A 26,553-nucleotide genomic window follows, 5' to 3' on the forward strand; every position below is an offset into this window, starting at 1 on the left:
TTGATGTAGTCCCACATGTCTATTTTTGCTTTTGTTTCCATATCCAAGAAATCCTTGCCAAGACCAATGTCAGGAAGCTTTCTCTCTTCTATTTTCTATAAGTGTTAACAGTTTCAACTATTACGTTTTTAAGTTTTTATTCCCTTGTGAGTTGTTGTTTATAGTGTTAGATAAAGGGCTAATTTTATTCTTTGTGTATACTTAGCACCCTTGTTGAAGATGAAGGACCTGTATGAATTCATTGCTTGATTCTCTGTTCAGTGGTTTATCTGTGTGTGCCTTTGTGCCAGTACTGTTCTAATTACTATGGCTTTGTAATATATTTCTAAATTCAAAAGTGATGCTTCCACGTTTGTTCTTCTTTCTCAAGATTGTTTTGATTGCTCAGGGTTTGTTGTGGTTCTGCATGATTTCAGGATTTTTTTCTATTTCTGTAAAACAAAGATTGCTATTGGGATTTTGAAAGGGATTATATTAAATCAGCAGGTCACTTTAGGTGCTATGGGGATTTTAATAACAGCCCAGACAGAGATTTGGGGGGGCTTCTTAATCCTTCCTGCTAGTCCAAACACATGTCTTTGTTTTTAGTGGTCCTCAGGCATCTAAAGAACGCTGGGTCCTGTCAGTACTCTGAAATAGGCAAGATGGTAGGCAGTCCCTCAGGCAGCTTCCAGAAATGTTGCATGTTAGACATGTGGTTCACCTCCTTCCCTCCTTGGGGAGGAGAAACTGGGGTCTGGGGTTTTTTCCTGCTTGCTCTGTGCTGAGCTGGGGGATGGGCTCTGGCGACTCCTTTGTGCTAGTTCAAACTGCCATCTTTGTTTCACTGGTTCCCAGGCATGTAGTGTATGCTGGGTCTTGTCAGTGGTCTGAGAGAGGCAAGACAGAGCTAGTCCTTTGGGCAGACCTGGAAAGGTTGGAATGCTGGGAATATGGTCCAACTCTTTCCCTAGCCCTGGAGAAGCTGCAAACTGGGGTTTCCTTCCAATTATATGGTACTGTGTTAAGGGTAGGGATTATGGCAAGGGTCTGTCTTGGATTTTCTGCTGGCTTTAATGTGTCTGGCTTCACGTTTACCCAGGATGCAAGAGTCTCTAAACTAATTTCTGGATTAGTTACAAATGGAATTTCTTCGCGTATTATTCTTAAATAGGTGTGTTTTGTTATTTTGCTGATGTCACCCTGTGAATTAATTTTTATGAATTGGTAAAAACATAAAATATACTTTTGAAAACAATGCTCTGTTATTGATGGGTCTTTGAATTGTATAGGCAAACTCTATCTTTATCTTACTATTAAAAGTGCGTACCTCCAATCCCATGGAATACTTTAAATTTGTAATATTTTGTAATCTGTTGAGATAATTAACTTCTTCTATTTCTGCATATCAAATATTGCTTTAAAGTTTGCTTTCAACTGTGTTTCTTAGAGATTAAAGTGGGAAATATTTTATTTCTCTTGTGATTAACACTTTAAGTCTGAAAAAGTATTGGATAAATATGCTTTGGTCTGTGTAGCAAAGAAATTTCATAGTAGACTCTATTTTGCTGTGTATAATTTACAAATTCTTGAGGGAAAAATAAGGATGCGCATTATACATGGGTAGTACCTGAAATATCTTGTATGTTCTTGTGTTTTGTAATTATTATTTTTATTTATTTATTTTTATTTTCTTATTTAATTCTTATTCAAGTACAGTTTTCTGTCTTATATTCCCAACCCTGCCCCACCATGTGTAATTATTTGTTACATAAAATTTCTTATACTATAGTATGTTCAAAAATAAATGCTCAAATTTCTTTATAATACAAAAAAACAAGTATCTCTATACAAATAAGTACAAAATTGAAGTAAAAATTAAAATGAAGGAGTTTTTTTCCTGAAAGTTTGGGCCAAAAATGTAGGCACGCATTATACATAAGAGTGCATTATACGTGGCAAAATACGGTAATTCCTAAATTTGTAAAGTCTATTGAAATGTTTGTGTTCCAGTTTTTTTTTATCTTCTTTTTTTTTTAAAGATTTTATTTATTTATTTATCTTTAGAGGGGAAGGAGAGAGGGAGAGAAACATCAATGTATGGTTGCCTTTTTTGCGTCCCCTGCTGGGAGTTGGCCTGCAGGGAACCAGCCTGCAACCCAGGCATGTGCCCTGACTGGGAATTGAACCGCAATTCTCTGGTTCGCAGGCCCGCGCTCAAATCCACTGAGCTATACCAGCCAGGGCTTTGTGTTCCAGTTTTCAGAATCGTTTTAGTTGCTAGTTGGTAGCTTATGATTTCAGTTAAAGTTCAACTTATTTTACATTTAATCAATTATCTTAGAAGAATATCTTGCTTATTTGTCTCAGTTCATATATAAATAGGATCTGGCACAAATAACACCCCTTTTTATTACAAAATCATAAGCATGTAGTTCTATGACATAACAGTATCACTCTCAAGCACACCACGTGACATTTTAGGTGAAATGTGCAAATTGCTGTCCATCTCGTGTGTGATGTTCACGTCCCCGACCAACCACACTCAGCCACGCCTTTTTTCTGCCAGGTGCCGTGTTAGGAATGTGTTGACTTGCTGTCGAAGGACACATCTGTAGAATTCAGCATCGAGTAATTATTTCTGTATAGATCTATGTGTGTGTACATATGTATGCACACACACATAAATATATATAACATTTTATGCATAAGCACACACACGTATCATGCACTTATATAAATGTATGTTTATGTATAAACATGAGTCATTTTTATGTTAGTTACAAACTTTTGTATATTCCTATTTATCCACATACATACATGTAAATCCTTATATGAGGGGGACCCAAAAACCCAGAGTTTAATTATTACTTTTTAAAAAATTAAAAAGATTTTATTTAATTTTACTTTTTAGAGGGAGGGCAAGGGAGAGAGAAAGAGAGAGAGAGAAAAAGCAGTGTGTACTTGCCTCTCACATGCCCCCTACTGGTGACCTGGCCTGCAACCCAGGCATGTGCCTTGACTGGGAATCAAACTGGCCACGCCTTCGTTCACAGGCTGGCACGCAATCCACTGAGCTGCACTAGCCAGGACAGAATTTGATTATTTAAAAAATTTTGTGTTTATTCTTACGTGTTTAAATTTTAGTCATCTTCAAAGTATTCTCCAGTTGGTGCCATACACCAGTCAAGATGGTTATTTTCCACTGCTCAAAACAGTTTTTTTAAAAGTTTTTTTAAATTTTATTTATTTATTTTCAGAGAGAGGGGAAGGGAAGGAGAGAGGGAGAGAAATATCAATGTGTGGTTACCTCTCATGTGTCCCTCACTTGGAACTGGCCTGCAACCCAGGCATGTGCCCTGACTGGGAATCGAACCACCACCATCCTGTGCTTCACAGGCCTGCGCTCAGTCCACTGAGCTACACCAGCCAGGGCTCAAAACAGTTTTTGAACTCATCTATTTTGATGCCTTTTGGTGCTTCTGCTATTTTTTTGTTACACCTCTTCCACATTAGCAAAATGTTTCCCTTTGAGGACTTTTTTCATCTGGGGAAACGAAAGAAGTCGCCAGGGGTGAGGTAGGGTGAATAGGGAGAGTGGGGCGTGGGGGTCATGCTGGTTTTGGTCAAAAGCTGCTGGGAACACTCGGCCTGGTGTGGACAGGTGCCCTTGTAAACCACCCGTTGTGAAATGGGCAAACTTACTGAAGGAGTCTTAAAAAAAAATTGACTGAAGCTGAACACAGCCTCTCACAACAACTCCAGCTGCTACAGGGATGGATACAGATGGGTTCCTAGAACACTCACCTAGCGGAGGAAACCTGTACTACAAAGGGCTCACCCTCCAGGAGATAATTTTGGTTTCTTTGGGGTTCCCCCTCATGAGCAACATATGGCAAAGTAATTTGGATTCTTTTTAACTTAGGATACTCCAAGGTGTTAAAGAATTATGTTGTGATTCTGAAAGGATGGTGGAGTAGGAAGTACCAGAAATCGGGCTTCCCACCTGGACCGCAGTCACACCGGCAGCATCTGTGTGATGCAGCCATTTTGGAACTCTGGAGTATGTTGAAGGCTTGCAACTTCCAGGGGAAGTCTTGGGCTGTGAATTCTGCTTAATTTCAGTCACTATCTGCCCTCGGCGCAGTCGTAGCTCCCTGTTCACCACCTGTAGTCACATGGCAGACAGCTGTGTATGTGTTCCCGGAAAACACCCTTGGTAGCCAGGCCGAGCAGAAAGAGCACAGTCCTCCAGATATCAGGGATCTGCGTTCTGGTCACTGCACGTTACGTTGGGCATGGAGGTGCAGGCAAAGCAGTGTGGGCCCACTGTTGTTGCACCTTTTCCCGGTATTTCACGTCTCTCCCTCTGGCGGAAGTGACTTCTAGGGGGCCTATAGGTCTGATGCCCTCCATTTATTTTTTCACTTTTTATTTTTCCTTTTGGGACAGACTGCAAGTATGGGAAAATTTAAAAAGTGACAGCATATGCCCAGGGAAAAGCTCCTGAGAAAAATTATGTTTACACCTCAGGCTGATCCTCAGCACAGACATAGCCTACTCCAATAAAATACATACATACATACATACATACATACATACATAAAACAGCTTACTGTGGGGCGGGGGTAGAATCTGATTTCTAGAAATACATCCTCATTAGTTCAGATGTCCAGTGTTCAACAAAAATTCACAAGTCATACAAAGAATCAAGAAAAAATGACTTATTAGGAAAAAATTAAATCAACTGTGTCTGCCTCTGAAAAAGACCTAATGGCAGACACACTAGGTAAGACTTTAGAACAGTTCTAAAGATGCTCAGAGAACTAAAGGAAGTTATGGAGAAAGTCAAGAGTGATTATGAATAAAATAGGGTATTAATGTGGAGATAGTAAACCCAAAAAGAAACCAACAAGAAATTCTGAAGTCGAGAAGTACAGTAATACAAATGTAAGATTCACTAGACAGATTCAGAAGTAGGTCTGGACAAACAAGAAAGAATCGGTGAACTTTAAACTAGTACAGTAGAGCCCTGGCTGGTGTGGCTCATGGATTGAGTGCCAGCCTGTGAACCGGAGGTTCACCAGTTCGATTCCCAGTCAGGGCACATGCCTGGGTAGCAGGCCAGGTCCCCAGTTGGGGGCATGTAAGAGGCAACCACACACTGATGTTTCTCTCCCTTTCTTTCTCCCCTCTCCTCTCTAAAAATAAATAAAATCTTTAAAAAAATAAAAAATAAACTAGGACAGTAGAAATTGTTGTTGCTGAGGAACAGAAAAAAAAAGATGGAAGAAAAGTGAACACATTTTAAGGGACCTGTGGGACACCATCAAATGGACCAACATATACATTGTGGGGGTCCCAGAATGAGAAGAGAAAGATAAAGGGGCAGTGATATCTGAAGGAATAATAGCTGAAAACTTCTCAGACTTGATGCAGTACATGAATATGAACATCCAAGAAGCTTGATGAACTTGAGATAAGGTGAACCAGTGAGACCCACATCAAAAATACTTTATAATCAAACTTTAAAAAAAGCAAATATAAAGAATGAATTTTGAAAGAAGCAAGAGCGAAGTGAATCATCATATTCAAGAGATCCTCAATAAGATTTTCAGCAAATGTTTGATCAGAAACTTTGGGCACCATAAGACAATGATTGATATATTCAAAGTGCTAAAAGAAAAAAAAAACCTTGTCACTCAAGAATTCTATATCCATCAAAACTGTCTTTTAAAAATGACACTCCTGGTTAATAAAAGCTGAAGGTGTTTGTGACCAGTACACCTGCCTTATTAAGGACTGCTCAAGGCAGTCCTGCAGTTAATGGAAGGAAACTAGACAGTAACTCACAGCCGTTTGGAGACATAAATAATTTTTTAAAGATTTTATTTATTTATTTTTAGAGAGAGGGGAAGGGAGGGAGAAAGAGAGGGAGAGAAATATTAATGTCTGGTTGCCTCTGTGCCCTGCACTGGGGACCTGGCCTGCAACCCAGGTATGTGCCCCGACCAGGAATTGAACCAGTGACCTTTTGGTTCGCAGGCCTGCGCTCAATCCACTGAGCTACACCAGCAAGGACTACCATTTAGTCCTCTTATAGCCCCCTCCCCCCAGCAATCACTACACTGTTGCCCAGGTCCATGAGTCTTTTTACCTTTTCACTCAATCCCTCCCTCCCATCTTCCCCCCATTAGCTGTTATCCTGCTCTCCATCTATGAGTCTGTCCCCACTTTCCTTGTTAGTCCAGTTAGTTCATTAGACTCCACATGTGAGTGAAATCATATGGTACTTGTCTTTCTCTGACTGGTTTATTTCACTGATAATGTTTCCCAGGGAGAGGCTACTTTCTAACTCCTTCGTTGAGGCCAGCATAATCCTGGTACCAATGCTAGACAAAGACACTACAAGACAAGAAAACTACAGATCAGTATCTAATTATTCTAGGGGTATAGAATAAGAATAATTTTTAGTACAGTTCATTAACAAATTAAATGTTAAACCTTATTTTTATGAAAACTTAATTTGGAAGGTTTTGCCCTAAATACATGTTCTTAGTATCTATCAGTAAAAAGAGTGGGTTATCTTTGGGAGTGGTATTATTGTAAACACTGTGTCGGGGGAGGAGCAAATGGGGAGGGTGGGCACTCCTATTTTGAGTTCTATAGTACCATATTGTTTGAGTTTTCTTTAAAGCAATGAGTGTATGCTTCTTTTATTAAAATGGTAGAAAATATTTTTAAAAACACATAATGACAGAAAGGCAAACTTTAAAAAATATCCTCATAATTAAGCTCATTTTGTGCTTTTATTAATTTCGGTTTCAGGCTTGTGTGGACGTCAGAGCCAGCATTGTGTTTTGGCAGCAGATGGAACTTGCAGACAGCCTCTCTGGGCAGCCCAAGTTGCCAGAGTGGTTATCCACACACCCTTCTCATGGAAACCGCGTGGAGAACCTGGATAGACTCATACCTGAGGTAAGCTAACACTGTAGAGGGCAAGACATTATCTTTGCTGTATCGTTTATTTTTAATGGTGTTACTTGTGCTTAGAGAAAGAGTTCTAGCTTGTCAACTATTTTGATCATTATAATTATGGATTATCAGTTTTCAAAGGATTTGACTGAAAAGTAAAATCCTGTTCATCTGCAAGTCTTGGGGAATAAATTGATGTATAGAGTTGACTTTTCTTGGTGGTGGAGGTTTAAGCCTTTTAATACCATACCTTTTAATTTTATTTGATTTGGTGAAAGTCTAAAATTCAAGGCATATCTTTTCAACATATTTTCATAATTTAATCTTTTTTGGTGATTTTAGCTTTTTGTTCAAGAAAGCTTCAGTTAATGACTTGTGCAAAACTTTTTGATCAAATGGGTATTAATTCCAATGAAGATGCTGGAATTTTTCTTTGAAAAAGAATTTCTTGATATCAGTTTGCTTTCTGTTTATTTATGGAGTAAAGTGTATGTGTTTCTTTTCTGTAGAATTCATTCGTGAATAAAGCTAAAGCAGCTTTTTCCCATATAGTTTTCACTACCTTCTAAAAATCATTTGATTTGTTTACATCATTTAAAGTGTTTGTTGTGGTATCCAAATCAGTACAAGGTGGATGTCAGACATCTCCAAACCAGGCTACACACTTTTCTGTCTCACTTGTATTGTCAGTATGACTTCATATTTAGTCTAACAAATAATGAGAACTTGTTATAAGAAATACTGGTTGTTAAAGGGGATACAAAGAGAATTATGACATGGTTTTTGATATTTTTAGGATGCTAACATATATACAAAGTGGTTCTTATACAGCAAGGAATATGATTTATTATAAAATGAGTAGAAATAAAATGGTGTGCAATTTGAAGGAACAGCCTGAGTCGAGTTTGGGATAAGAAAGTACAAGATTCATCCATTTATCCATTCCTTCATTCCTTCATTCTTTCATTCCTTCATGTGATTAATATCAAAATCTACCATTCTGTATTCTGTTGCTAGGAACAAAACAGTCTCTGCATTTTTGGAGCTAACATTCATGTTAATGCAAGTAATGAACAAACATACTATAGTATATCAAGCAGTGATACACATATTGTGGGAAAATAAAGCAGGGCATGCTGGTCTGTGTTCATGTGTCAAAGAAGGCCTTCCTTAACAGAATCTGGAAAGAAGCAGTGGTCCAAGTCCCGTGGATGTCTAGAGAGAGAGAGAGAGTCTTCCAGGCTGAGCAAGTAGCAAGTGCATAGGACCTGAAAGGAGAGTGTGTTTGGCATGTTCATGGAATAGCAAGGAAGATGTTTGGGCTGATTGAGTATAGGAGGATAAGAATGGTTGAAGTATAGGGGGACCAGACCATGAGGGTCTTCTAAACCACTGTAAGGACTTGACATTTATTCCAAGTGATTTGAGAAGGTACTAGAGGATTTTGAGCAGAGGAGGGACTTGATCACTTCATGTAACTCATGTGATGACTCCTGTGTTTTATAGTAGTACTGGGAGGGTGTCCTGTGTAAAGAGCGGCAGTAGTGAGGCAAGGGCGAAATTGGGGAGACTGTTTAGGAGGCTCTTGCAATAATCCTGTTAACAGATTATAGAGGCACAGAGGAAAAGAAGTGGTTGGATTTGGGATATATTTTGAAAGGAATGATGATAGGATTTGATAGTTTAAGCATACTTCGTGCCTTCCATGAGCATTGGGACCAGCCAGACATCGAGTCTTAAAAAGTGTCCTAAATCTCTTTCATTTATACTCTTTATTATTTTTTAAGATTTTATTTATTTATTTCCAAAGAGAGGGGAAAAGAGGGAGAGAAACATCAATGTGTGGTTGCCTCTCTTGTGTCCCCCACTGGGGACCTGGCCTGCAACCCAGGCATGTGCCCTGACTGGGAATTGAACTAGCGACCCTTTGGTTCACAGCCTATGCTCATTCCACTGAGCTCCACCAGCCAGGGCTATACTCTTAATTTAAAGAAAAAATGTTGAAAAAAAAAGCAGCGATATTGACTTGACATAGCATGTAGTAATCATTCATCTTAAAAGTGTGACGGAGGACTGGGACAGTACGTGTTTCTTCAGTAACTGATTTGTACTGAAGATCACTGACTCGAAGAGCCTTCTCAAGTGCTACCCAAGACCCAGGGAACTGATATCACCGTAGGAGGCTTAGCCCATCCCTAAAGCCATAATAACCACATGTTTTTTTCTTGGAATTCCTGTCTTTTTAATTTTGTTCATGAAATTCTAAAAGTGTTCACTTAAATTGGATAATGAGTTTTAGCCAGCTTTCATCTAAATTCCAAGTTGTCATTTCATCATAAGATAACTAAATCTTTAGAGAAGAAAAAAATGTACTATAGAGAAGTCTTTAAAATAATAATGAATTGACTAGTGAGCATGAAGAAAAAATGACTGGAGAGATAAGTATGTTATTTGGGCAACAATGATGAAGAAAAACATTGGGAGATATTTTTTTCAAAAAATAAACTACCCTAGTTCAGAAACTTAAATTGAAAACCTTATAAAATTTTTTATATTTTTCCCCCAAGTGATTAAATTCTATTTGAAAGTAATAAAACTCTACTACAATATTGGGAATAATTCAGTGGTTGAATTGAAAGTTATACTTAGTATAAGAGTAGATTGTTAATTAGAATACATAGTCATAATTCAGAGATTGGAATTCCCTACTATCGTTTCCATTTTCTATAAGGAGAGAAAGCAAATCCTCAGGCAGCCTGTAGAATTGTGTGAGCCTGTTTGGTACTAAAGAGTACACTTTTTGTTTGCTTTATTTAATATTTTTTTCTACTTAAGTTAGTACAATATATTCTACCTAATATTCTGGTTCTCTGACATTTCTGACAGTCAGAGAAATGGTGCACATCTGCCTGAAATGGTGCACGTCTCAGAGGTAGTTGGGAATACAGCACCAGAGCACAGAAATCTAGGCCAGGGATGAGGACTGCAGAGTCACCCCTCAAAAGGTGATGGTCGAAACAGTGAGAGTGGATCAGTCCACTTAGGAAGGAAGCAGATAGAAAGATCTGGATAGTCAGCAGTATGAGGTGGTTTTCACATTCGATTGGTACAAGGAAGACGGAGCCTGTAGTAGATCAGATTTCCCAGAGCAGAAAAGAGCAAGAAGATCAGGGAAGTAAAATTCTTTGGTTCCACGAGAACAAAAATCTTGGTAATTTGTATTTTTTAGTGAAATGTAACTTGTTGATAATTGTATATATTTATTTCTTATTTATATCTTATCAGAGAAATATATTACTTTTACTATAGCATATCAACATTTAAGACATAAGATGTTTAAAACTATATGCATTTAACAAATATTTATTAGTCAGCAATTATGTGCCACATTTTAGGTATTGGAGGTACCGTGAACAACATATATACAAAAACCCCTGCCCTCATGAAGCTTATTTTGCAATAAAGAAAGATAGACAATAAATAGAATAAATTAGTGCCCTGGCTACATGGCTCAGTTGGTTGGAGTGCCCTTCTGTGCACTGAATGGTTCTGTGCATCCTTCATGTGCCACTCCAATTCCTGGTCCAGGCACATCCCCTCTCCCTCTCCCTCCCTTCTTCCCTCTCTCCCCCTCCCTCCTTACCCCCTCCCTTCCCTCTCTCTAAAATCAATGGAAACATATCCTCAGGTGAGGATAAAAAATAAAATAAATTAGTAATATATAGAGTAAATCACCAATATATTATTATATATTAGTTAATAACATTAGGGAGGAAAACAAAGGTTGGAAGAACAGTGTATTAGCTTGGGCTGCCATAACAAAATAGCTAGCCTGGGTGGGTTAGCAACAGGAATTCATTTCTTCAGAGTTGTGAAAGCTGGAGATCCTCTAATGAGGTTCTGGCTCATTTAATTTCTGGTGAGGTCTCTTTTTCTGGCTTGCAGATGGCTGGCTTCTGGCTGTGTCCTCACATGGTAGACAGAGTGAGTGCCCTGGTGTATCTTCCTCTTCTTCTGAGGGCAGGAATCCCATCCTGAGGGCCCCACCGTCATCACCTCTTTTAAACCTAATCATCCCCAAAGGCTCCATCTCCAAATACATGGGGCTAGGATTTTAACATACGAATCTATGGGAGAAACAATTCAGTCCATAGCAAATACGTAATGTGTGAGCAGAGATGGTTGAAGTGCTGGAATAGCTGTTTTAAAAGGGTTGTGATCAGAAAAACTTCCACTGAGAAGATGGTATTTGAACAAAGACTTGAAATAAGTGAAAGAATCTTTCCCTCAGGTTTGTGGGAGGGGTGGATGGGATGGAGAGTGGGTGGATGGACAGGATGGGAGTGGGGCTGGAGGTAGAGCCTTCCAGGCCCAGGAAACAGTAAGTACAAGTAAGTACGAGGCTCTGAGGCAGGAGCGAGGCTCTGAGGCAGGAGCGAACCCAGTGCAGTTGAGGAACAGCACGGAAGCCAATATGGCAGGAATGGAGTGAGCGAGGGAAAGTGGAGGGTGTGGGCCTTTGGCCTCTCTGTGAAGACTTTGGCTTTTGCTCAGAGATAGGACACCGGTGGGGGGCTGTCAGCAGAGGACCAGAGGAGTAGCAGATCTGACTTACAAAGGGTGTGATCTACAACTGCTCTGAAGTGTTAACAGTACAATCATGTAATTCTGGACTGCTGCTATTTTAGTACAGTGTGTTGTTTAGAAAATAGACTAATTCCTTATTTTGTTTTGTTTTTAAATCAAGGAAATGCCCTCAAAATAGAAAACTATATATTCTTGCTATTTTTTAATGTGACTTCTGAGATAAACCATGTGTAAATGCCTAGTTAAATATAATCCTGTGATCCCTTCGTATTTAAAAAGGATAACTATGGGGTTGTAGTAATGATATTATTTGTAGTTCATAAGATGATATCTTAACAATTTTATTTACTTGAAATAATCAGTTAAATGTAGGAAACATCCCACATATTTTGGTTACCATAACAACTTGGGTGAAAAACCGAAGAACAGATGTTCTATCCACCTGTTGATGTTTAATAGCATGGCAGTTTGACAATTATAGTTACACTGTTCAGAATTTAAATTTGTGTATGACATCAGTTGTCCTTGAAAGAGATACCGCTTTTAAAACTTTCTTTCTATAAGGATTGTCATAAAGTATGAATAGACATGAATAAGGGAAATTGTTTGATAACCCAGGGTAAAAATTTACTTGAAAACTTATTTTACACCTGAAGGTATTTAGACTGAATTTTTAATTTCCTACTTCTCTCATCAGCTCTCTGCCATCTTTTCCTTGGGGTGGGGGAGGAGACGGAGATTGATAAAATATACAGGAAAAACATTTAATTTGGACTTAGTTGTTGGGGGTTGGTGATTATAATCATAATTTTGAATAGAATTTATTTTTTTTATGTTAGAACTTTCAGTGTCAGCTTTATTTGTAAACTGATTTTTAAATCTTGATGTTTAAATTGACTACATTCAGTTTTTGCATATCAGAATCATTCAGTGACAGTCTATAAGTACACTCATTTTATTCTCATTTATTTTGAATTCTTTAAACTTTCAGGAAGCTGGGGTTTGAATTCACATGTAAACCATTCTTATGTATTTATAATTGGACAGTGTAAATACATAAATCATTAATATTCATCCCATAATAGAAAATAGGAGAATGTTTAACATTAAAGTGAAATCTCGTTGTTGGCGAATGTACACAAACACATACTGTTTACCTTACAGAATTCATTTTGCCCAACACGGAGAGTGTTGAGGAAAAGGCAAATATCGTAGCAGCTACTGTAATTGAATTGGCCTCTGAATCATAGAAAACCAGGAAGTCTGAGAGTAACATTGTCTAAGACCTTAAAAAATATTGTGGTATGTAAGATGTATATCTATTTGAGGCTGAAATGAATGGACTATTAGAAAAATAAATGCTCTTAGGGGGAAAGGGAAAAAATTATATTTGGGGGAAACTATATTTCAAAAATAGAGGTGATTTTTGTTTTCCCCCTTCAAATCTCTTGGTTCCTATTTTCATAGGAAGTTTTTAATCTGATCATAAAACTTCTTTGGCACTAATTTTTGCCTCTTTTTATACTCGGTGATTATAGTTCAGTTTTTATGAATAAGTAATTGCAGTTTTATGTGATGTGTAACGCCTAGAAGAATCCTGATGCGTATCAGCAGTGTTTTCTTAGATACTTTAGTTATTAGTGGGAATAAGTGTAGCCGTTTCTTAACACACCATTCTTGCATGTTAGGAGTGGTTGGTTATATACTTTTATTTGAAAACTTTTCCTTATTATTTTATCATTTCAGAGGACAATTGACCTGTGTCAAGGTGTACTTAATTTTAATTTTTATATTTATTTAAAATTTCTAGTTATTTATATTTAAGTGCTTTAGGCCACTTCAAAAAATTAGTCGGACTTCAATTACCATTGCAATTTTTGAAAGGAAATAAAGCGAGTAGAGGAAAAAAAATCTTAAAGGTAAACTCGTGACTTACACAAACATAAAATGAACCATACTGATATTTTATAACTTACTAGTAGTGAGGCAGCCAGTATGTTACCACTAGCTCAAAGGAAACTTTTCCAACAACCACTGGCATTTAGGCAGTAAGGAATGCTGAAATGAGTTTACAAATCGGTACAAAACTGATGCACTCATAAGGCAATAATCAATTGCATTTCACCAGACATTGTTCATTTTCATTTCCATGGACAAATATCATTTGCATCGTTATCAGTTTTCTGCAACTTCCTGAATTGTAGAATAGCCCTAAGGCCATGCAGGGTGGCAGTAACACCCAAGGGTGCACTTGACAGAACCCCCAATGGTCTTCTTTGCCCACATCAAAGTCTTTCATGGTTTTCTCTGTTTTTATTTTCTGTTGTCATTTATTTGCCTCTCAAGTCAAGATACCAAATCAAATCATCCTATTAGAATGATATAAAAACAGAAGTTCTTGATTTGTTATTTTTAAGAAATCACATAGGCATTATTCTTGTTGTTTCTTTTTTTTTAATTTTTATTTTTATTTAATTCTTGTTCAAGTACAGTTTTCTGTCTTATATTCTCAGCCCTGCCCCCCCAGTGCTCCCCACCTCCCTCCCATTTCCACCCCCCACCTTAGTTATTGTCCATGTGTCCTTTATACTTGTTCATGTGAGTCCATCCCCTTTTCCCCAATGATTTTCTCCCCTCTCCTCTCTGGACCCTGTCAGCCTGTTCCGTATTGGAGTGTCTTTGGTTACATTTTGCTTGCTTGCTTGTTTTGTTGTTTAGATTCCTGTTAATGGTGATATCATATGGTATTTGTCTTTCACCACCTGGCTTATTTCGCTCAGCACAATGCTTTCCAGTTCCATCCATGATGTTGCAAAGGATAGGAGTTCCTTCTTCCTTTCTGCAGCATAGAATTCCATTGTGTAAATGTACCATAGCTTTTTGATCCAGTCATTTACCGATGGGCATCTAGGTTGCTTCCAACTCTTGGCTATCGTGAATTGTGCTGCTATGGACATCGGGGTGCATAGGTTCTTTGGGATTGTTGTGTTTCTTTTCTTTATCTTACAGTGGTAACCTGCTAGTCTCATTAATTTCTATTAAATCTATTTCTAATGAGTTTTACGATTGAGGTTATTGATGCTAAAATCTTAGGCTTTTTAAAAAGTATAAGCTTGCCTTCAGAAATTAAGGGAAAGAGTTGGAAATGAAATGTAAGGGGACTGGTTTTATTTTTCAAGAGAAACATTTAAAACTCTCATGAGCCATTTAGAACTAAAATATAGATGAAAAATCAAGGATGAAATCACAGAAATACATAAATGACAGAGAAGAGAGGACAGAGTAGAAAAAGGGTTTTTTCTTTTAAGAAAAGTTGTTTTGGTTTAACTTTTTATTATAATTTTAAAAAACACATGTAAAGGTAGAGAATAATTTGAATAATTTAATGAACCCTATTTTTTAATCACAATCAGTAGTGTCAACCTTTTTGTACACTTGCTTCTTCTGTCCCTTTTCTGATTTTTTTTTATCTAGAAGTATTTTATTGCAACTTCCATACATGAGGGCTTTCCCTCCTAATTAGTTCAATATGCATTTTAGAAAGTATCATTTTCCTCCATTATCATATCTAAGGAAATTAATAGGAACTTCTTAATAAAATTAAATATTCTATCCATATTTAAGTTTCTGCCTCTAAGTACAGTTTTATAATTGGTTTGTTCAAGTTATGATCTATAAAGTTTCCTCCAATCCATTTGGTTGCTATTTCCCTTACGGCTCTTTGGCTTTAGAATAGTACTCACACCCTGTTTGGTTTGTTTCTCAACACGTCATCGACTTGTTGAATAAATCTAGTCCCACATTCTAGATTTATCCAGTTGCTTCTTTGTGGTATACTCGAACGTGTTTCTCTCTAAGTAGAAGTTAAATTTTGGCAAGAATATTTAGAAGCGGTGCAGCTTTGCTTCATGTCGCTTTGTGTCAGGATGCTCTTGCTCTGGCCGCTCCGCACTGAGTGAGGCCACATCCATCCATAGGTTTGGAAGGGATGGCAGTTTCATTTCCCCTCGGGACCAGCAATGACTGTGGGGTGATGACTTAGCACTCTGCAAATACCCAGCGCTTCAGCAGCCTGAGGATTTCTTTTTTCAATTGAGTAACTGTCATCCTCTTCTGTCTCAAAAGGTTAACCTGAGTGTATCTTCTATATAGAACAATGAAGAAGGAACTCACACCATCCAAATTAACTCTAATGGAATAAAAGGTGTTGTAGCCAATTTTTAGCCTATTCAAGAGGCTCTTTGAGAGGTAGGCAAGAGAGCTTTAAAGAAAAAACAAAACAATAATGATGAGTGCATAAGATTGGAAAAGAAACATCATCAGCCTAACTAAATACAACAGTAACAACAGAAAAGCAAAGCCTCAGAAATGCCCATTTTCCCCCAGTAAGATAAGCTTCAAAGAGTAGAAAAATCTACAAAAGAAAAACAAATAAATCTCTTGTGTAGTTTGAAAGTTTGACTCTATTGGAGAGGCCAGCCCAGGTCATGAGAATCACAGATGCATCGCCACCTGAAGCTTGCACGGTAAGGCTGATTTAATTACATTGAGAGTGATGGGGCAGAAAGAATGACTTTAGAAATATAAGTGATTTGTGGAAATATAAGCTGCATTCATTTCAGAAAATTGCTCAACTTGTGCATATAGCAGAGAAGCTGCACGACTTTTCAGTGGAGGCTGTATTAATGCTGGAGGTAGAGAATTATAACATTGAAAGCTAAAAAAAGTTAAAAAATGGAAGAATATTGAAAAGACACAAGGAAATCCAAGGTGCCTGTAACAGTGGTAAAGACTAGGACATTCACTCAATACCTTCACATCTCTGTCTCTGGGTTCGGTGCCGCATTTTTGTTTAGATAGCATTTCTCAAGATGAGTGTTTAGAAGAATCCCAGAGCATCATGCATGAGAAGCCCTGAAATTGATGATGCCTACGTATTTATATTAATCAAATGTTTAATACTCATTACGAAGATAGGCTGTTAGAGGATGCCAAGATATATAACAGTATATATCTTGGAGAAGTGTAAGAATTAGAGGGAAAGGAACAACAAAACAAATAAAAAGCAATGGAACCAGTACAGTATTTGATATGGTATTTAGCCAGACCAACCTTTTTTTCTTGTAAGATGGACGATCCTTAAGTGAAATGCACAAACAGTGTCAGTGAGGTGCTCAGCAGCAATGCTCTTTCCACAATTCAGTGGTGCCTGAGAATTAGGTGAAATATACACTTAGTTTATGTATAATTGTGATTACATCTTGCACCCTACTGTTCCTAGAAAACCAAAGTTCAAGTAAGGAATTAACAAAAATTGAATGACTGTAGTACAAAAGTATTTAGCTGATATAAGAAACTGCTAGGAAAAAAGTGTATATTTTCTGTTCAAATGCACACACACCTTTCATAAAAATACTGGTCATACAACTTGGACAAAAACATGTATAACTAATGTTATGGTTCATGTTGTCAGATACAGTATATTAAAATTAATATAACAAAAATTAAAAGTTGGGTGGCCATGTGAAAATTAAAATAAAATTGTGTGTATTTAAGACAAAAGAGAAATCCATAAATAATAAGAGCATGCCTTAAAGTCAAGAAATTTTGTAATATGCAGTTATATTTTTGTGGGTTACTATGAAACCTATATGTAAAGAAAATTAAATGTCTCTATTAGTAAGAAAGAAAAACAGAAAAGAAATAGAGAATTGTAATATGCCCAGACAGGGAGACTACAATTAATAAAAGTAAGCAAAAATAAGCATAACTACAGTAGTTGATTCTTTGGGAAATTAAAGTGAAAAATATTGAATCAGTTAGAGAATAAAACATAACTAGGATCAGGAGTAGAGCTACAGTAATTACATACAGAAAAAAAACACAAAGTATTGGGGAGAATGTTATTTTTAGTTAGATAATGTTAATTAATCACCAAGGTCAAAATCAGAAGTAACTAAATTGTGTGTATTCATGAGCCCGCGTGTGTGTGTGAGAACTGCCAAAGTGGATGCAGCTGGAATTAGAAATTGTAACCAGAATGAACCTCCTCAAATTAAGTTTTGAAGAAAGAAGTAGGGTGTAATTAAATAATAAAAACACTGTATTAGAAACACCAAGAGTTATAATGAATTACAAAAGAAAAGTGCAAAAAAATAGAAACAGCTTAAAAAACAAAAGAAACGTGCACTTAGCACTGATGGGGATATACTTTGGAGAATTTTTTCAAAAGTTCGAAGAGCAGTCATTCAGTGAATAATTCTAGCTTCAAAATACAGAAAAGAAACATTGTTAATTATCTGATTCATTTTATGAGCAGGAAAGATTTAAAAGAATGTATGGACTGGGGCCATCAACCTGGGGCCAGCAAACAGTATGAGAAGGGGCCCAAAATACCCCAGCAACCTGGAATTATCTTTTGGAGGGCAGCCCCTTGCAGTACAGGCTTCCCTGCTAGATGAGTGTTCTGCATCTGCATCACTGTAGTAGCCAGCTGGTAGTGTTGTGAGAGGCTGTGTTCGGCTTCAGTGAATTTTTTTTGAAGACGCTTTCAGTGTGTTTACCCATTTCATAATGGGTGATTTGCTAGTGCACCTGCCCACAGTGTGCTGAGTGTTCAGTTTTTGACCAAAAATTGGCATGACCCCTGTCATGTGCCACCCTTCCTTTTCATCTGATCTTGCCCCTGAGTGTTTACCCCATGGAAAAAGTCCCCAAAGGAAAACATTTTGCTGATGTGGAAGAGACATAACAAAAAAAAATGGCAGAGATGCTAAACGGCATCAAAAATCAATGAGTTCAAAAACTGTTTTGAGCAGTGGAAAAAACGTCTTGATAGGTGTATTGCATCAAATGGAGAGTGCTTTGAGGGTGACTAAAGTTTAAACATGAAAGTATACACAACTTTTTATAAATAAGTTCTGTGGTGTTTTGGGTCCCTCCTCATATGATACTACTTAATAATTATTTACTATAAGCAATTAAATTATCCTCAGATACATGGGTAGCAGAGAAAAAAGTACTCTTACAGAGGAAATTTAGGACTTATCTTTGATTCCTCTCTTTTCTTTTCCTACTCACTAGGAAACCTTGTGAACTGACTTCTAGGAGTCTGTTCCCTTCTCCATCAACAACACTGCTACTGGTCCAGTAAAATACACCATTATCTCTCCACCTACAGTACCCTCCTGTTTTTATCTTCCTGCTCCATTTTACACTTCATCCCCTAATAATTTATTTTCTTTTTTAAGGGGTTCACAATATCAATAAAAAAGGGATACTTTGAACATCAAAAGGAATAACACTAATAAATAGAAACACATCAAACTCCAATAGAAAAAAATTCATGAGTTCATAATTATATATAGGGTCTGGCACAAATAATGCCCTTATTTTATTACAAAATCTTTTATTACAAAATCATAAGCATGTAATTCTCACTCAAGCCACAGCATATGACATTCATCTCATGGCACATCTGAACTAATCACTAAAATTATGTGGCACATCAAAAATATGCTTTTGCCAATCTGACAAGAAAAATAGATATAATTTTGATTTGTTCATACCAAGCAGCTATTGTTATCTTTTCTTTTTTCTTTTTTTTAAATTTGACAATCTAAGGGAAAAGAGGCCAGGGTCAGGGCCCCTGACTTAACTAGTCAGGTATCGCCTGTTTTAAAAATTCTTACAGCACACTGGTGGAAACTCACTGCCCTAGCCAGATAATTTGTTTTTTCAGACAATCTTTTTAATGTAATTTTCATTTTAAAAGTTTTCAGTGGCTTCTCATGTAATTTAGAGTAAAAATCCAAACTCTTTAAATCCTATACTTTGGCCGCTGCCTATCTGTCCAACTTTTTCACGTGTCACCCTTCCCAAGGTTTCCTTTGATTCCAGCTGTTTACCTGCTGCTCCTTCCCTCCCAGGGCTCCTCTGCCTGCTGACTGCTCTGTCTGCAACGGCCTCCCTCCGCTCTCGACACAAAGTCACCTCCCTTTGGGGGCGTTCTCTGATCCCCAACCTCAGATGGCCTCTCTTGCATGCCGTTACTGTCTAATACAGAGCACTGTTTAATTTCTTCATCTACTTTACTACAATTATCTTGTTGTTTATTGTCTTTCCCAAGACAGTAATCTGTTTACCGCTGAATCCTTAGTGCCTGCGAGTTTCTGAAATGCTTAGAGAACAAATGTTAAATGATAACATGATGTGTAACAATAGGAAAGATAAGTGATGTAATACTGGATTAAAAGTAGAAAATTGGGCAATGCAATTGAATAGCAGTTCTACTTCCTCGTACAAATTTAGGAAATTTAAAAATCTAGCTTGTAGCAAATTAATAGTTGTAATGGGAAAGGATACTCTTAGGAACTACTGTAAAAAATAGTAGTCTGAGGAGCCTCAGGCTTTAATTCTGACACAGCCACCCAACTCCGAGGAAGTGACCCACCTGACCTTCATTTTGCTTCACCTGTCAGACTGAGGTACCAGTATCTCCTGGGCATTTTATGTGTATCCTCGTGCATTTGTGACAGCAAGGCCCTTTCCTTCCCTCTGCTCCTTATAAGACACTTTAATGACAAATGTTCTGCAACAGGACCAACATTTCAGAAGTGGTTCATATGATAACACTGGTTTAGGTAACATTTGTAAAATATGTGGCACAGTGCAAGACACATCAAAAGTGAACAGTGAATGTTAGTTCCATTCACTTGAGCTGGAATCTTTAGGCTGGCTGGTTCCCTAGTGAACTCTGTGCCCTCCTTAGGATGCGTAGCGCTGTGTGTGCTTGTTATTGGACTACATCCCTGCTTTCTCCTAGGCCATAAACTCTTATGAGCGTTTTCACTATGACATTTGTCATAATGATTTATTCATAGCTTGTGTTCTATAAATGTTTGTTTAAAATTCAGCAGGCACTTAAGTGCCTATTATGTTCAGTGTATGAAGTTAAACACAGAAAACAAAGTAAAGGAAATGGAAAGGCATATTCTAGCTGTACAGTGGGAAAATGTTGCTTACTTTTAAAGAGATGAAGGTATATTTAATATGATAGATTTGGATTTATGAAAACAAAAGATGTTGACACCCTGAAATGTAATAAAATAAATATGGAAAAGAATGTTAAAAAAGCAGAAAAATATTTTACTAGCATGTCTGATAAAATCCTGCTAAGCAAAATTGATGAAGATTTGATAGATATATTTGTTCTTAACAGGATTCTGCTTGATAGTTGGGGGAGAGAAACAGTTCATACATGAAGAAATAGTAATAGAAAGCCTTCATGAAGAATGTGTAGTTTTTCTAGTAATTAGTGTAAGTCAGACATCTCCAAAGTACATTTATTCCATAATAGACTTTACTCAAGAAATGTATAATGTGGAACAAAAAATCCCAAAAACATTAGTACAAAGCATGTTATGCTAATGCATTAAAAACAAAAACAATAAAAGCAGGTTCTAATCCCTTTTTTCTAATAAGCCTTTTTATTTCCATGGTAGCTTTTTAAAATAGATTTTATTTTTAAGAGCATTGTTGGTATCACAGCACAATTCCGAGGACGGAACAGAGGTTTTCCATGTCCCCCCTCTGTGTACACACGTCTCCCTTGTTCTGAAAGTTCTGCGCCAGAGCAGTGCATCTGGTACCATTAATGGACCTGCACTGGCCTGTCACTGCCGCCGAGCGTTCATCGTTTGTGTTAGGGTTCATGCCTAGTGCTGGAGACTCTGTGGGTTTGGACAAGTGGGTGAGAGCGCCTATTTACCCTTACAGTATTGTGGAGAGTAGTTTCATTGCCCTAAGCACGCTCCATGCTCTGCCTGTTCATCCCTCTGTCCTGCATAGCCCCTGGCAACCAGTGATTTTTCTTACTGTCTCTTTAGTTTCAACTTTTCCAGAAGGTCATGTAGTTGGAATTATACATATGTGGCCTCTCAAGATTTGCTTTTTTCCACAAAAGGTCTCTCTTTGTCTTTTCATGGCTTGATAGCTCATTTCTTCTTAGTGCTGAATAATATTTCACTGTTCGGATGGAACGCAAATTATCCATTCACCTACTGAAGGACAGCTTGGTTGCTTCCAAGTTTTGGCAATTTTGAATAAAGCTGCTATAAACATTCACTAAGCTGCTTTTTGTTCCCTGCCAGGCACTTAACTTCTCTGGAGCTTAATTTCCTCATTTGTAAATTTAGCTGATGAGTGCTAAGGATTCTGAGGTTTGAAATTATGTGGTTATGTAGGTAAAAATGATGAAATACTGTTTTATAAATTATGAATACCTCAGGTGTGCCTGCGTGCTGATTGCATTGTAAGTTGGTAAAGCCTTTCTGGTAAAGAGCAGTTGGGTGCCATACAGCGAAAATTATAATCCGGTCTTAGGCTTCGATCAGATCATTCGTCTGTTTGGGGGGTGTACTTCAAATAAATACAAAGGGGATTAAAAATAACATCTTTTACTTAAATAAGGATTTTCATAAGGTAATTTGTAAAAGCCAGTCAAAACAATAAGAACAATTCAGATGCCCAGTGGAGGGGAAATGCAGAGTAATGAGCAGGAGGGCAGGGATCGTGACTCGTCTGACTAGCATGTCCCTACACCAAGCTCGTCTTGGTGCTCTTGAGTACTTGTTGACTGTGAAACACTGAAGAGAGAGTTTAAGGAAAAAAGAGGAGCTTTTACTGAATATAAAAGATTATCAGCAATAACATTCTGTTCTTCCCATTGCTGCTTGGCACCTCACATTGCTAAACGCCGCTGTGCCAGCTGCTACCTGCTGGGGGCCACTCTTGTCCCCTTACAGATACCAGTTGAGACCCTAGGCATGTGACGTAACAGCCATGGCAGATCAGCTTCTCACTTGGAAAATATATCAGTGCAGTTATAAAGGGATTAAGAGCCGACTGTGTATCCCAACTTTGCTAAGACAGTGTCAGTTTATGCCTGATGACTCAGTGTAAGCATATTATTTCACTCTCAAAGATATTCTGGTCTGGACACCATTTAGCTGAGGGCCTGACTTTCTTCTTACTTTAGTGCTATAGTTGAGAAACATTTTCTTGTTTTTTTTTTCAGTTCAATTTACTTTAAGGAACGTTCACTTAACACACTCAATAGATGTAAGATGTGCAATACAAGAAAAAATTTCAGACAAAGCCCTGTCACCATAGAATTTCACTTTAATGCTTTTTCCTCTTTATTTTGTAACTCATAGCCTCATTCAGAGTCAGAAGTGCTCCTAGACTCAAGTTCCTATGCTTGCTTCATCCATTTAGAAGGCCCTTTTCTGGCTTGCCTCTGGCTGCATGCTCCCCTATTATGTGGAGCTTCAGGGAATTTACCCATCTGAGAACCTGTGCCCCCACCACATGGCACTCTGGGTCTTTACGATCATGGAATTCCTCGCCCAAACACTTCTGAGCCTGCTTCCAGGGCCTGTGTGGATCTCTTCCCTTGGAGAGAGAGAGAGAGAGAAAGAGGGGGGGGGGGGGGGGGGAGGGGGGGGGAGGGAGAGGGAGAGACAGACAGACACCCTGCACAGTGCCAGTAAGCCAGGGAGGGGAGGAGAAGGGTGCGGACAGAAGGCCAGTGGCAGGAGCTGGGGTAGGCTCCCCCCAATCTTAGATGTTCCAAAATTCAAGAATTCTAATTTTGGCACCTAGCCTTTAGGGTCATTTTAAATGTGTGGGAGTATTGAACATATTTTATATAGTAATTAATTAGCTTGACTTACAGCTTTTAGATGTAAACAAATGGTCTCTGAGCCTCCATCTGGATTCTTGCCATGGACTCCACAATTATCTGAGGCAGGCCTACTTAGAGTAAAACCTAACATCTTTATTCACCATATCCCAAGAGATCGTACATAATCTGCCCTTACCCCCTAGACTGCATTCTGCCCCTGCTCCACTGCTTCCTCAAGGTCCCAGAACACCCCAGGCACCCCCCCGCCCACGTCATGTCTTCGGACTCTGCTGCTGCTGCTTCCTGGTGTGCGTTTGTTCTGGGTGCCCGCCTGACCTCTTTCTTTGTGTCCTCAGGTCTTTTCCTCCTGTTCCCCAAAGTCATTGTATCAGTGGGACCTTGCCTGGGCAGGCTTCCTAAAATGTTGTTATTCCCCCAAACACTGACTATCCCCTGCCCTGCTGTATTTACTTCCCTTAACACACTGCTATCAGTAAGTTAGAGGTAGTAAAAATGAAACTCCCCCCCCACTAAATATGTTTCTTTTAAAACCCTTTAGATAGTAAGACTTTTTTCCTAAATTTTTTTTTAAGTTTTTATATCTTAAAGGCATTCATGTACCCACTTTAAAGATTCACATAGTTAGTTCTAAGGCAGGCTAGGTACTTAAAGCAGTAGGCCCCCCACCCTGCTCTCTATTTTAAAGGGGACCATTTTCAGCTCCCTTAACTTATTCTTTTGATATTTCCTATCATTCTGTATAGCATACTTATATTGCTTCTTCCTAACTTCTCAGTTTTAGGCATTATCTACTTGCTTTCCCCCGAAGAGGACAAGAATTAAGCTCCCCCGTATCAGTGCCATGGCCTGTGCATGCCCACACGTGTCCGGCTCTCCCTCTTTCCAGTATACTTACATTGTGATTTTGGTTAGATCGAGATTTAAGGTTCTAAAAACTGTAAGCACAAGTCACATCTGAGTTATGTAATGTTCTTCTATTAGTTTTCCTTGCGGCATTTTCTTTTTCTTGGAGTTAAAAATTGTCATGGTTTCGATTTGCTTACATCATTTGCTTTTCTAGGTTATTAGCCCAGTTCCACTACAGATGGCCTCAGTTCTGTATATCTTCTTTCAGTATGTTCAGACATCTGTTTTCTATTTTTTCTTTTTCTTGGAAAAAAATCAGTCTTCACATCTTTTCTAATCTGAACCATTTTTCCCAGGATTGGCTTGAGGTTGACTGAAATTAAAGAGATTGTCTTTATTTCCAATGGAACATTGGGCAGTTGTTGCAGATACAGTTGTTTTTTCCAAATTTATTATGTAAACAAATTTTGAAAATGTAACTATTTACCATGAATTTGTCTATGGCTCTCTTTCATATGTTGTAATTAAGATATCTTATTAAAAAATAAAGAATGTATTCTTATGTTATTTTGCATAGAGCATATTAAAATTATTTGAATATATATATATATATTTGTTTTGCATTCTGATGTATTCTTTCTTTATAGGCTCTCAAAATTAGAGAGATCTGTAATTGCCCACCACTTTCTGGACCAGACCCTCGATTACTGTTCAAACTCACCGTGAAGCATTTTCTGGAAGAGTCAGAGAAAGAGGACCCAAATAGCATTGTTAAGAAACAGAAAGTGGATACTCTTCCCGTTCAAAAACAGAAGCAAATACCGTTAACGTAAATAGCTGAGACGAGAACTGGCAATTGAATTGAAATATATGAGACGCCGGATACGAAGAATACAGCAGTGCTTATTATTTTTATGTTACTTTTTAAAAAAATGCTTGAAATGAAAAAAAATGATATTCACAGTCAAATCATGTATATTACAGGATATTACCTAAATTCTTCTAGGTATTTTTCATGAAATATTGATGTATTCTAATCTATTTTAAAATATCTTCAATGAGGGAAATGTCACAGAATAAATTTATATTACACATTTAACCCTGTTTCGTACCTGCTTTTGATTTGGAAGGCAGACCTGTAGTGGGTGAGAAATCCAAAATATGCAGTAATTGTTATTGTCGAGAGGGTTTCAGCTGAGCCTAAACTGTGTTTCAGAGCCTGGGTGATTATGCTGAACTGGGAAATTGACCATCTGAGGCGCCTGTGTATAGAAATTGGTTTGCACTGGCTGGGTCATGTGGAATAGGGGACCTTGGGAGAGAGAATTTCTTGACCCTGGCTATGGACAAGGATGGAAAATGGCTATAGAAAGAAGCTGAGGAAGCTGCTTTCATAGAGCACAAGTTCTTCCATCTGTGGCCCAGATGGAACAAAGTGAGGAACAAAATGGGAGAGAGGGTCATTTCCTTGTAGGCACAGTGTGCTTCTGGTGCCCTGGAGTCTTCTCTTTTTTTAATTGTTATCCTATTATGGTTGTCCCAGTTTTCCCCCCTTGGCCCCCCTCCGCTCAGCCCACTGCCGCTCCCTCGGCCGGCCTCCACACTGCTGTCCGTGTCCATGCGTCATTCGTACATGTTCTTGACTTGTCTCTTCCCCTTCTTTCCACCATTATGGCCCTCCCCGCGGGCCACTGTCAGTCTGCTTTATGTTCCCATGGCTCTGGTTCTGTTTTGCTTGTTAGTTTATTTTGTTCATTAAATTCCCCTTATAAGTGAGATCATATGGTACTTGTCTTTTACTGCCTGGCTTATTTCACTTAGCATAATATTCTCCATTTTCATCCATGCTATTGCAAAAGGAAGGAGTGTCTTCTTTCTGCTCTGTAGTATTCCATTGTGTAAATGTACCACAGTTTTTTGATCCACGCATATACTGGTGGCTATTTATGCTATTTATAGCACTTGGCTGGAAAAGAGCGCTGCTGTGGCATAGAGGTGCATAAGTTCTTTTGAATTGGTGTTTCAGGATCCTCGGGGTATATTCCCAGCAGTGGGATCACTTGGTCAAAAGGCAGTTCCATTTTTAATTTTTTTGAGGAAATTCCATACTGTTTCCCACAGTGACTGTGCCAGTCTGTATTCCCACCAACAGTGCACAAGGGTTCCCTTTTCTCCACATCCTCACCAGCACTTGCTTGTTGATTTATTAGCGATGGCCATTCTGATAGGTGTGAGGTGATATCTCATTGTGATTTTAATTTGTATCTCTCTGATGGCTATTGATGTTGAACATCTTTTCATATGTCTCTGGACCCTCTGTATGTCCTCCTAGGAGAAAGGTCTATTTAGGTCCTTTGACCATTCTTTAATTGGATTGTTTTGTCTTCCTGGTGTTGCATTGCATGAGTTCTTCATATATTTTGAAGATTAAACCCTTGTTCGACATGTCATTGGCAAAT

At 38.1% G+C, this 26,553-nt stretch overlaps 1 protein-coding gene across 7 annotated transcripts in view; it reads left to right on the forward strand.

Moving 5' to 3' along the window:
• The window catches only part of OMA1 (OMA1 zinc metallopeptidase), a 56,883-nt gene extending 31,690 nt beyond the window's left edge, over nucleotides 1–25,193 (forward strand). For 6 of the 7 annotated variants that reach the window (XM_037043151.1, XM_037043150.1, XM_037043155.1 and 3 more), the window contains exons 8-9: nucleotides 6,808–6,957; nucleotides 24,742–25,193. In XM_037043151.1, the coding sequence (XP_036899046.1) occupies nucleotides 6,808–6,957; nucleotides 24,742–24,927 (336 nt within the window). In that variant the 3' untranslated portion in view covers nucleotides 24,928–25,193. Of the gene's footprint in view, nucleotides 1–6,807; nucleotides 6,958–12,705; nucleotides 12,784–24,741 lie in introns of those variants that run through there. The other variant, XM_037043156.1, reaches the window with a different exon arrangement.
• The last annotated feature ends 1,360 nt before the right edge of the window (nucleotides 25,194–26,553 follow it).

This window comes from Sturnira hondurensis, unplaced genomic scaffold, assembly GCF_014824575.4.
Source record: "Sturnira hondurensis isolate 20B ecotype Veracruz unplaced genomic scaffold, ASM1482457v3 Scaffold0004068, whole genome shotgun sequence".
NCBI lineage: Eukaryota > Metazoa > Chordata > Mammalia > Chiroptera > Phyllostomidae > Sturnira > Sturnira hondurensis.